The sequence below is a fragment of the Aristolochia californica genome, unplaced genomic scaffold (genome assembly GCF_029961685.1).
Source record: "Aristolochia californica isolate CCGP_79_NKW_82.1479 unplaced genomic scaffold, dmAriCali1.0.hap1 SCAF_11, whole genome shotgun sequence".
Classification (NCBI taxonomy): Eukaryota; Viridiplantae; Streptophyta; class Magnoliopsida; order Piperales; family Aristolochiaceae; genus Aristolochia; species Aristolochia californica.
In genome coordinates this window covers 1,667,758-1,679,888 of record NW_027181782.1, presented here as the reverse complement: position 1 = coordinate 1,679,888, position 12,131 = coordinate 1,667,758, and the positions used below count along the sequence as shown (strand labels likewise).

Sequence of the window (12,131 nt, the reverse complement as noted above, 5' to 3'; positions counted from 1 at the left end):
TTAACAGGTTAACTAAAGGTATTTTCCTATGGGGCTTGTTACATGCTTTGTCCAATGTAACCTTTCTTTCATTCTATGAATCAGCTTTCCCACATCTTTTGGTTTTACTTATTGTTTCTTCCTTTTTATTGCTCGCACAAGAACCAAGTTAATCTGAATGTGGAATAAATCTTCTCTTTTTATTACTAACAACTTGTGTTGTTTGAGCTGATATCCATCTCTCATCTGCAGAAGACTGTTAATATGGCTACCAATATCTTGGATCTGCCTCTAGATCTCATGGCCTTAATTGCTAAACATGTGTTCAATATCATGGATTTTGCTCGCTCGAGCTGTATGTCGGGAGTGGCAATCTGTTTTCAGCCTAGAAAACTACTCCCCCTCAAGTCAGGATTGCGCCCCCTGGTTGATGCTTGCAGAGAGGGAAGACTCTGATATCCGTGGCCTCTTCAATCCTTCCACATCGGAGGTTTATGATATCCCCTTACCAGAGCTGTGGCAAAAGAAAATTGTAGGATCAGCCCACGGGTGGGTGGTCACTATTGGTGAAGACCTAGAGATTCATCTATATAACCCATTGACAAGAGTGCAAATAAAGCTACCCCCGCAAACTAATTTTGGATATGACACAAGTTCATGGAGTCCATCAGATGTGCGAGATTATTTTCTTAAGAAGGTGGTCTTATTTTCCAGCCCCTCTAAAGGGGATTGCATGGCCTTGGCTGTTTACAATGACTATGACGTTGCGGCTATTGCTCGACCAGGAGATGAAGTTTGGACCACCTTAGGGGGTACCAAGGACTGGAGATTGTTCCAAGACTACATACATTATATGGGTAACATATATGCCATTGACATACACGGGGGGTTCGGAATGTTTGATTTCAGTTCAGAGCCAAAGACCATTAAATTGGGAAGCTTGCCTCCTTTGCCCATCAATGTTGATGATAAATGGAATTATTGGGATAGACATAAGAAGTATTTAGTTGAATTATCTGGGGATCTCTTGGTAATAGTAAGGAGAGTATACAATGTTTTTGACAGCGATATTCTCATTGATGATGATGAAGATTTTACAGTACCAGAGGTTGTAATCCGATATAAAACAGTATACTTCAAGATTTATAAATTATATCAACTGCAACCAGAAGTAGAGTGGGTTGAACTGAAAGACTTGGGTGACTATTCCTTGTTCGTGGGGAAAAACACTTCCTTTTCAGTTAAGGCATCACAGGCGGGTGCTTGGTGGAGAAGAAATTGCATCTATTTCACAGATGATTGTTTCGAATACTTTGGGATTCGGAAGCCCAACGAAATTCAAGCTCATGATCAAGGAGTGTACAACCTAGAGGATCAAAGTTTTCAACTTCATTATCAAGGCACATCTTCCTCACACTACTCTCCTCCTATATGGTTCACACCAGGTCTTTAGTGGATCTCTCTCATTTGTCTCTTCTTCTTTTCACTTGTTATTTATTACAAAGCCCTCAACCATCTGGTTCAGTCTTCAAAGAACAACTATATTCATACCAAAGTAGAAGAATGTGTAGATTCAGAATGTCTTTAATTGAGTAAATTTATGTTATACAATTTATTTTTCTTGTATTCGTAATTTTAAAGGTCTTAGTTGAATCTCTTTGGGATCCAAAACTGATTTAGATTAGCAGGACTTGTTTGGTTATTATGATTTATTTGTGACCTAAACTTACATCAGAAGAATGAATTAATTTATTGGTTTTAAAAAAGGATTGGCTGAGAGCTCTCTTGTTTGATGAGGATTAGAATTCGTTGTTCATAAGTTAAATTATACTAGGAATCAACCTTCAATAACTGAAGAGCTTGTTTTGATGACTTATAAAAGTTACTTGCATGAAACGATTTTTTATTTTTAAAACATAAGAAAAACTTCTATTTTTTCTAACTGATTACAAAAGGCAAAAGGAGAAACTGCGATGGATTTTTCAGTTACACTATGTGTAAAGATATAAATGAGTGACCAAGACAGTTTTTTTTTTAAATGAAAATATAAATACTCACATAATTTTGAAGATATTTACTATTAGTATATTGAGACCATCCTCCTTCATTGTCATGGTGACAATCCTCTGGATTCAAAAGAGCCAATACTTATTCCAGTCTTGAATGGGGAGAGAAAACCGCACAATGCTCAGTTGCAGATAAGAAATATAGATAGAAAAAGTGTCACCTGTAAAATAAAATAGGCTGAGTTGCAAATTGAAACAGATCTGAAATACAGAAATATCGAAGGTCACTTTTAAAGCACATAACAACAGGAATGTTGAAACAAATAAAGTTCAAATGAATTGGGGCGCATTACCAAAGAAAACTTCATCTTCATTTGAATTTTCAGAAGCCTTTTTGCTGCATAATAGTTGAGTACCTGTTCTTCAGGCGTCAAATACCGAGTCATAGGAGGAAAACCACCTTGGATCAGACTTAGCGAGGTGATTGCACAAGATAAGGTCTCTATTACCAAATTTTCTTATGGCCATGCATGCAGAGTGTCAGAACATAGAAAAAGTCAAATTTTATAAGGCACGGTCAAATGAACCAAACAGTAATGCTATTGATAAGAGAGACTGTAGTGTAATTGCTTCTTCCCAAACTCTCTTTCACAATGCTGAGAACAAACTATTGCTAAAGGATAAGACTTATCTCATGTTTTCTTATTTATTTTCTTCTTTGAAAGTTCATTTTCTTATTCAGGAAAACCCACTTACAGAATAAAATCCTCAAAATGTGATCCTCCCTATGTGAATTTTGTATTCTCAGCATGACCAGCCGACTTAGAAAAAGCAAAAACAGAAAACTATACAAACTAAATCCTACTCTTTTTGTCAATCATCAAAACCTAGTAGCCACTAAGAAAGACGTTGGGGACAAGACTATAACAGAGAAAGAGTGGTAAAATAGGCTCATGGCAAAAAATAAACTGATCCAATGATCAAAGGTATGACCTAATTGTTGCATGCAAAAATAGGAAGTTTAGGAATAGATTTCAAATGCGGATATGGACTTCAAATACCTGAAACAGTGCATTTTGTGTCGAAACTTCATGGCTTTATTTCCTCATTTTCTTGACCTTGCAGCCATTTAAAAAGCGCCAGTTTCTGGATGTGGTAATTCAATCATGAGCGAAAATTCTGAATCCTCACGGGTGAAGAACAATCTTCAGAATTTTGTCTGGACTCATTATCACGTTCAAATAGGAGTGGCCTTTCCAGAAAGAACACAGACTTGAAGAATTCATAAGATGCAAAGAATAGTGCTCCTTGCGTCATGTACATAACCAACCTAGGAGTTAATCCCCTGATCAAAACAAATGAATACAAGGACATTGACATTAGAACCCACAGTGCTACACAATTATTTGGTATAGTACAAAAAACTACTCAATTCCCAACACTTTAAAAAAACCAAGCAAAGTGTTTCCTTCTTCAGTAGATTTGGAATAAACTTAATGGAAAATTGGGCCAACGAAAGCTAATTACATCCCCACACATAAACATACTGGTCACTTCCCCAGCTTCTGTCAATCAACTATTCTGCATCAGATATTGATCCAATCTATATTATTTCTCAAATTGCTGGAGACAAGCTATTAAAGCTCTGATAGCTCTAATTGTAAGCTCTTTTTCTATTTTAATTCAAGTGTTGCTCCCCTCCCTGTTAATATTATATCAAACAATAAAGCCCACCAACATTTCAAATATGAGTTCTGCTATCTCTTGATAATAAAAGTAAATGAACATACCTGTAAAGACCTTTCACACCTTCATTCTTGGCTATTTCTTGAAGGACATGAAAAACACCATCGTATTGTCTCACTGATCCTGGAATCTAATTAGCAACAAACACTTAAACATGTAATATAAAGTAAAGCAACTTATAGCATCTCAATTAATGGGATGCAATGACAGTTCGCGAGGGAAGCATACATCCCTTTCAATCATGATGGTTCGAAAATCAGAAAAAGGCAAACCCATTATCATGACCAAAAGGAATATGCCTGCACCCACCTGCGTCTGCAATCTTGTCTTCACCACATCAAATGGGGTAGTAAACAATGCTGCAGTGGTTCCAGCAAGTCCCCCACATACCAGCTGCATGGAAAAAGCAACATAAAGGGTAAAATGCAAGTACAAGTTGAGTTACATGCAACACCATCGGTTAATCAAGCAAGAAAAGCAGGCACCAAGTTAACTAAATAATATACAAGGTTAACACAACCCAATCCTTGTCAACTTCAAATATGACTTCAACACTGAATTGCAGTATTTACAAGAACCACTTAGACAACTTGAAGGAGGATTGAACATAGATATCCTACTTAGATGCCTAGCCAATTGCCAAACTCAAGATATTATGCAATGTGAGAGTTAAATTTGACAAGACATGTCTCGCTTTCAAAGTATATCATAAGCCTGTTTATTCATCAAGCACCAAGCAGATTTGCCTCCATCAGAGTAAAGACACATTATAAACAACAGCATCTCAAATATTTCCTTAGTATAAAGTCCACATGTAACACACATGATATGTCTACAGATGGAAATACAAAACATCAACTTTGAAGGCTACTTATTCTAACAAACCCACATCTGCAAACTAAATATTAAGAAAAGGAGGATGAAGCTAACCGTCTGTACGGGGTTTGTATAAGCATTAGGCTGTGATGATGGCATTATGAATTGCTTTAGACTTTCATAGGTGTAGAACTGCATTAAAAGAACAAGTGAAAATTTTAAAGTCTCTATTAGTCAATAGAGAGAACCAATATGAAGGAGACGTATCATAAAAGAAGCACAGAAAAATTCGACCTTAATTATAGAATGTGGAATATTTCTGCAGAGAACAGCACCCCAACCAGCATAAAGTGAAGAGAGTCCACCCTTCTCTAGAATTCCTACCAAGGCACTCCTGTAGTAGTAAAAATAACATGAAACAAATAAGGACTGGACAAATTAACTGAAGCAACCCAACCCTCTATGTTAGAACAGCATATTAATATGCCACTGACACAGATAAAGCTACAGAAAATGTCATAAATAGGTGCTACTATCTCTTAATGAGGTAAATATATGATTTTTCAAGGTCAAAGAGAAATTAACTAGTTAGGAAATAAAAATAAATAATAATGTAATTATTTTCCACAATAGTCCAACATCAGATTCAAAGTCATTCACAACCTAGTACAGGAAGTTGGCCTCCACGCAAAAGCTTGAGCTTTTGAGCTAGATGCCCTTCTTCATGGTATCAGGGCAGGTATGGCATGCCTCCCAAAATGATCCGTGTGTTTGGAGCTACAAAAAGAGCCTATATGCAAGGAAGAGGGTTAAGAACAGTCCTATGTCAGATCTACATTGATCCATGACCTAGTCCAAGAGCTTAGGTTGGTCTTCTCCACCAAAAGTTTGAGCTTTTGAGTGGGATCTCTACTTTAGTTCTAATAAAGGAGCCCTCTTTCCATTCACATAGTTTTAGAAGCAGAGGGGGGGGAGGGGGGGGGGGGGGAGGGGGGTAGCAGTAGGTACAACAAGCTTTGTCCAGTAGCAAGTGTCGTTCACAGGTTCCTCAAATGCTCCTAACCTCGGCAAAGATAGTGTCAGTGTGCAGTTATTCTTCAGGTGCTACCACATAGAATAATCAACCCAGTTCTTGTTATTTTCCAGTGCAGTATCTCTATAGTACCACTCTAGGAAAGATACAATGAGAAGAAAGTAACCCTCGCCTCTGGAGTGGTCAACTATTCAACTGAGAAGCTTAAGAATGGAATATGAAATTCCAATGCAAAACATATCCGAGAAACAACTTTTTTTGGCAAATTATAACCTGAATACTGCTATTTTATGAACTGATTGACCAAGTTCTGACAGATAATACAGAGGAACTTGGTTTCTTTTATAGGAACTGTTTCACAAAGATCAAATTGAGGTTCATTGAACCCAATATCATGTTGTCTTTATATTGTTCATTCAGACATAGAGAATGTAAGTTTTATCCGTGTACAGAGGATTACGGTAACTTTAGGTAAATTCAAGAGGAACCCAAAATATGGCAGTTCAAATGGACAAAAGTAAATCCCCTTTATCACTGGTTTCCAGGGAGTATCTTAGAGGAATTAAAAAACATCGGTGTGGAGGAGAAATAAGCCAATGCACAGGAAAAAATTTAGAGTAACATGAATTGAGTTTTGCATGGAGTCTCCAGAGGTTCTTTCTTGAGAGAGAATCACTATTCACTAAATCAATGAGAGAATTTGCTCTTTTACCGATTTTTTCCTGTGGATTGGCTTATTTCTCCTCCACACCGATGTTTTTTAATTCCTCTAAGATACTCCCTGGAAACCAGTGATAAAGGGAATTTACTTTTGTCCATTTGAACTGCCATATTTTGGGTTCCTATTGGATTTACCTAAGGTTACCGTAATCCTCTGTACACTGATAAACTATATATATATATATTTAAGCATGGTGTCAGTCCATGAGGCTGGAGGTTACCCCGTTGTACTTCAGCTTGCCTTTTGTCTTCTTTTTTGCATAACAATTATGTGCTAACTGATCACAGATTTTTACAAACATGATAATTTCAGACATCACAACATCATCACCATTATATATCATCTCCACCAAGAGGTTATATGACACTACTGCTGATTATTTTAGATAGCAATTCCAACCAGAAGAAAAGAGGATGGTTCATTAGGACAGTTATTCTAAAATGTTTATCACATCTCCAGTGGCCGAGCCAGAAATTTTTTGAAACGGGGGCAGATGGTTTAAAGCAAGGGAAGTAAAATATAGCGATTTTCAATATTTCTACGGGCCAGTGTCCCCCACCTCTGCCCCCCATATCTCACATGATGCTCCAGATATTTATTAAAAAAGAATTTTAGGAGCAGGAAAAATATCAAGTACTATGAACTGATCCAGCCATCATGATGATATTAAGAGTCAACACAAACAGTCAAGGTAAGGGCAAAGAATCAATAACCATACCAGAATATAATGAAATTGAAGTAAAAAAGCCAGGGAAAAATAAGTCATGCATTGTGTCTCACAGAAATGTAATGCATACCAACAATTCTGGTAGTGGGCACCAACTTGCATTTGCTGCTTAACACGCTCACTTGGAGTGAAAATAAACGATGTAGCAATACTTGCACAACCCCCAGCAGTGCAATGTACCAAAGAATGGTACTCCTAACAGAGGACAAAAAAAAGTATAAAGTCTTGTAAGCCAGAAGATCAACACTTTGAACCTGGCAAAAGCTTCAAAGGAGCACTCACCTTTGGAAAGAAAGGAAGCAGGGAACCCTTGATTGTTTCATATGTGAAAGTATAGACAGCAGATATTGGTGCAGAGGAAGCAATGTTGCTTCCAATTCCTCGATATAGGCCCGTTAAACCTGGAAACAAGATAACTGACTGTTTTATCAAGCCATATTGAACATAAAAAGACTGAGAGAAAAAATGCAGCCATCTTTGGCTAAGAATCCAGTCAAGTAGGGCATTGACCCAGTCCTACCTAGTACAGACAATAGACTAAAGATCTGATACAAATGGACGGTTTATCCATCTGAATCACACCATTGGATGTACTTTTTATTTTCATGAAGAACAATGATAATAGATCAAGTATGCCATAACCAAATAGATATTGGATCAGAGGATTTTCATAGTCAAACAGCACAATTACTTCATCAGAGCATTCTACAACTGGTATATGCACCCGAGGCTGCCTTAGTAAAGCTTCCACCAGAGAAGACTCCATCATAGTCCAAAGATGCATATTTGTCCTCTCACTTGTGTGTATATGGTTCATTTAGTCTCTCACGTGTTCGTAAAAAATGGACAAAGAGTAAGTGAGGTTAGTCTCACCTCTTTCAGATACAACTGATGCAAAAATCTGGCTCAAAGATTTTTTATCCCAACTACGAGCTTGAATGATAGTCTTAACTGTATCTAGAGGATGTAGGCAAAGACTCACAAAAGTTCCTGCCAAAGCTCCAGCCAGTGCATGTCTATGTTGTGCAAAGATATTCGATGCTTTAACATGGGTGGATCTGCAAGCTGTAGTTGACGTTTTATTCTCAAGAACAACCCCCTTCTTGTGGTCATCTTCTTTTAGATGGTTATCCTCGAACCTGCAAAGCCCTTTTGAACCTTCAATAATTCCAATAGAAGATTCAGCTGATAGTTTGTTCTCATAAGGTTCTTCTGATGGTACAACTTTCAAATCGTAGTCTGAATATGAAGAGGAACTTTGAGTCCTCATAAAGCTGGTTTTCTCCTCCAAATGTGGCAGTGCCCCAAGGGGATAGGATGCCTGAAGAGAATTTAGAGGCTGGACATTTTTTCCCACAGGTGCAATATTCACGTCAGTCAGAAATTCTTCACCATGGTTACAAGGTAACTTGGAGCATTCAGAATGTCTACTTCCACCAGAGGCAATGTGGGAATTGTGGCTTTCAGCAAGCTGCCCACCACTTATCTGAGAAACACATGCCAGATCTTTCCAGTTGTAAAACGGTTTTTGGCTCATGCAGTCATACACCCTTCCAAAATCGCATGAAAATCCAAAGCTCTCTGAGACAATTGTCTTGAAAAGTTGCACAGGCAAATTCAGCTTATCACAATATGAAGAAGAGATTCTATGATGTGTTTCTGATGTTTCTAGAGGAGATATTCTTTTACTAGCCTTTAGATGCTCCAAGTTTGAGTTGAGTGATTCCAGATGAACAGCATAATATCCAGAGGTTGTGGATTTTAAATCTTTGGCCTTTCCTATGCCATTGGAGTAAGAAAAGAGATTCTCTTTCTGGTGAACTTCAGGGTGCTTTCCATCCGCATTAGGCTGATTAAGAAAATACCATACATCTTTTATTGCTGACAAAAGTTTGCTTGTACCAAGTACATTGTTAGAAGATCTGGATTCAACCCATTTACTAGACGATGCACGAGAAGTTGAAGTAACATCGGCATTCTCTTCCCAGCCAAAATCATCAAGCTGGAAGGCTGCTATCTCAAGTGGGATGGACCTATACTTTATTGATTGTTTATTACTTCTTGAACGTGGAGACTTAGCAGCCATTGTCCTCAGAATAAGGAAAAACTTCCTTCTTGTTGGCCACTAGTACACTGCATTTACAGTCAAAAGATAAAATTGTGGCAACCAATATAGCTGACAAAAAGTGAAAGAAGCACAAGAACTGTGGTTTATTTTCCTCACTTGATGAAAAAACTTCAAAGTATTCGGCTAGATAGAATTTTACATAAAATATCATACAGAATAACATTTATTACAAGATTATTGCAAGGGGTAGCAACATTACTACAAAACAGGTGCATACTGCCCAAAAATGGTTGAAGTCAAATAAATGTGGGAGAAATACTTCAGAATGCCCTCTGGATACACCTCAATAACCATCAAGACAGAAATTGAGCAAAATAACAGTCAAGATGAACCGGTAGCATTTGTTTCATGGCAGTTTAAACGTATCATATTGGTGAATTAACACAGACATCTGATTTCAGCACATAACAGGTCCATCGGTTAAATTCTTTTATTCAGTGTCTGTTTCTTAATGTGTATCTTCACCACTTGTGTTGGAATTATATCCACGTTAAGAGAAATCAATACATTTATGTCCTGAAATAATTAGTTCTCCAAGAATTGCCCATGTATAAAACCATTCTATCACAGGAGGAAATGAAGAATATTTAAAAATGTACGACCAGTCCATGATATCTGTCACAGCCTACAGAAAGAAATTTGCTGGGCCCAGCTGTAACCAGATCTGGTTCCACTCTGCCCAGTCACTAAGATAGAATCCCCTTCACAGACATTCACAAATGTGTACTCTCTTACGGATAGTGCATTCTGCATCTATTGCGATCATAAACAAGCAGATGAAACTAACATGAAATTTTGTACATCAGCAGCATAACTTGCACACAAATCACAGCAACATGATCAACATGAACAAGAAAAACGTCACGAGCATGCAAATGATCAACATGAACACATCAACATGATCAAAATGAACACAGCAAATCAGAGCTTAACTTCCAAACGACAGTCACACAGCAATAACACTTGGTTCAAACATGCTTTTGAACCTGGCCACTTCAGTAATCCCACTCTCCAAAAAATGCGGACAGAACGCAATAACCTCATTTACTTCAAACCCTTTCGCAATGCAAAAACAGTCATACTTAGATCCAAGACTCTCATAGCCCTCCACTTGCTAAAAAGTCATGCTAGAAAATGCCATTGCTAGCTCAGCTAAAACAAAAACGACCTCACTTCTCTACACAAATGAACTAACCACACCTTCCACCAATTATTTCAATCTCATTACAGCAAAATCAAATAAAAAAACCGCAATATCAACGGAATCAAGAAGCAAAGCCATGCAACCAATCCAAAATTGCAAATATAAACAGTCCTAAATCATAATCAACTAATTTAGGTCGAGTAGCCGACAATAGATACCTTAAACACAACATAACACAACACAGAAGTAAATAGACAACATAGACGTAGAAAGAGAATAAAAGAAACCGAAAAACAAAAAACCTCAACATTGAGAGAACGAACCTGGAGTAATGAACTAATCGGCAGTGATGAAGTAGAGATCTCGGGGTTTTATAGGTTTTGACGAAGGAAGGAGTCGCACGTTGTCAAATTCGTTTCAAATAATTCAACGGAAGACGACGCATTTCCATGCCGTAAACGGGACCCACATGTTCAGTCCAGCAGGAGAGAGATAATCGTACTGTCCAATGTGAGAGTAATTTTCTTTATATTATTTACTGCGAAGAATTGGGGTTTTATGGAAAACCGGACCGACCCGATCCGAAAAACATAAACTCGGGTTTATAATTTCGGAGACGGGGTGAAAAAAACCGTTCAGCAGATAGGTTTTTTCCCGATTTACATGAGACAAAGATATAAAAAGGGGTTGAAACGGGTCGGGTTTAATTCAGGTGAGTCGAAGTTACAAGGATGGTGATAAAATCAGATTCGGGTTTAATGAACTGGCGTTTTTCAAGTTCGGTTTTTAAAGTTGAAGAAGGGAAAGGGTCGACCATCCACTATCTTTCGAAAGGCAATGACTAAGTCAATTTTTGTAACATTGGATGACGGAAAAGGGACAATATAACTTGCAAGTTTACATGCAAACTAATAAAATTGAAAAAGTATTAATCAATTTTAATCGTAAATCTAGTTGATTACTTGATAGAGATTTGTTTAATTGGCAATTATTGATCTATGTGACCAGCTGAAAATGGAGCAAATTTGCTTTTACAGCTGTGGCCCTACTCAGCTACTGAACATTAATGGCCATAAAATGCATTAAAAAAGATAGATGGAACTGTTGGGGACTTGCTACCTACTTACCTGCAAAAGCTTTACAATAAATATTCACATGGCCATTTTAGTCACTTTGCCTGCTTGAAACCCCTATAAAAGAAAAAAATAAAAATTTGATCATTATTATTCTAAAAAATAGTTAGTAAAATAAGATAATGATCAATTTTTTTCACTAATTATTTTTGGGAATAATAATGATCAAATTCTCATTTTCTTTTCTTTTCCATGGGGTTTCAAACAAACCCTTGGGGCTAATAACTTTACCTGATGAAATAGGCTTTACTTTTTCGATTATAATTGGGTATGAAACAAAACTATTTCTTGTTTAAGAATTCAGGTAAAATTATCTTTTGGGAACTCTTGCTAGGCAAAGATGGGCAAGATCATCAGGAAGACCACTTATAAGAGGTGTAGAAGTGAATTCTGACTCTTGGAATCTCCATTGCATTGCCAAGATCATACAACATTCATAGAAATACATAAATAAATGAATAAAAAACGTGTAACCCAACTAACTAAAATAGATGGATTAAGTTCAATCCTTAATATAATAAGTTCTTAAGTTGTCTCATTTAGTTTTCATTGTAGTGAACCCAACCTCATCAAGAAAATTGACATTCAAATATCAGACAACAAAGCTAAGTGGAGTTCAATGAGAAGGAGATACAAATGACATTCAAATATCATCTATAAATTCCTTCGTTCTGCCCCACTTTAGCCTCTTTGAAAGA

The 12,131-nt window shown here is 37.2% G+C and overlaps 2 protein-coding genes across 3 annotated transcripts; one reads left to right on the top strand and one right to left on the bottom strand.

The window, feature by feature from the left end:
• Positions 1-298: 298 nt before the first annotated feature.
• Positions 299-1,594, top strand: LOC137944534 (F-box protein At2g26160-like). Its single transcript, XM_068790218.1, has one exon. It carries the CDS (start codon positions 299-301, stop codon positions 1,430-1,432), a length of 1,134 nt encoding a protein of 377 aa, XP_068646319.1. The 3' UTR covers positions 1,433-1,594.
• Positions 1,595-1,875: 281 nt separating this feature from the next.
• On the bottom strand, positions 1,876-10,710 carry LOC137944722 (uncharacterized). Of its 2 annotated transcripts, XM_068790447.1 has the most exons (11): positions 10,624-10,710; positions 7,902-9,161; positions 7,311-7,429; positions 7,099-7,223; positions 4,842-4,941; positions 4,662-4,739; positions 4,041-4,124; positions 3,776-3,861; positions 3,047-3,330; positions 2,339-2,401; positions 1,877-2,206 (listed from the first exon to the last, which is right to left on the bottom strand). In XM_068790447.1, the coding sequence occupies exons 2-9, from the start codon at positions 9,112-9,114 to the stop codon at positions 3,150-3,152; spliced, it is 1,986 nt and encodes a 661-aa protein (XP_068646548.1). In that variant the 5' UTR covers positions 9,115-9,161; positions 10,624-10,710; the 3' UTR covers positions 1,877-2,206; positions 2,339-2,401; positions 3,047-3,149. The 2 variants fall into 2 exon arrangements, with proteins under 2 accessions (XP_068646549.1, XP_068646548.1); XM_068790448.1 differs by lacking the exon at positions 10,624-10,710 and having other exon boundaries at positions 1,876-2,206; positions 2,339-2,406; positions 7,902-9,983.
• Between the last annotated feature and the right edge of the window lie 1,421 nt (positions 10,711-12,131).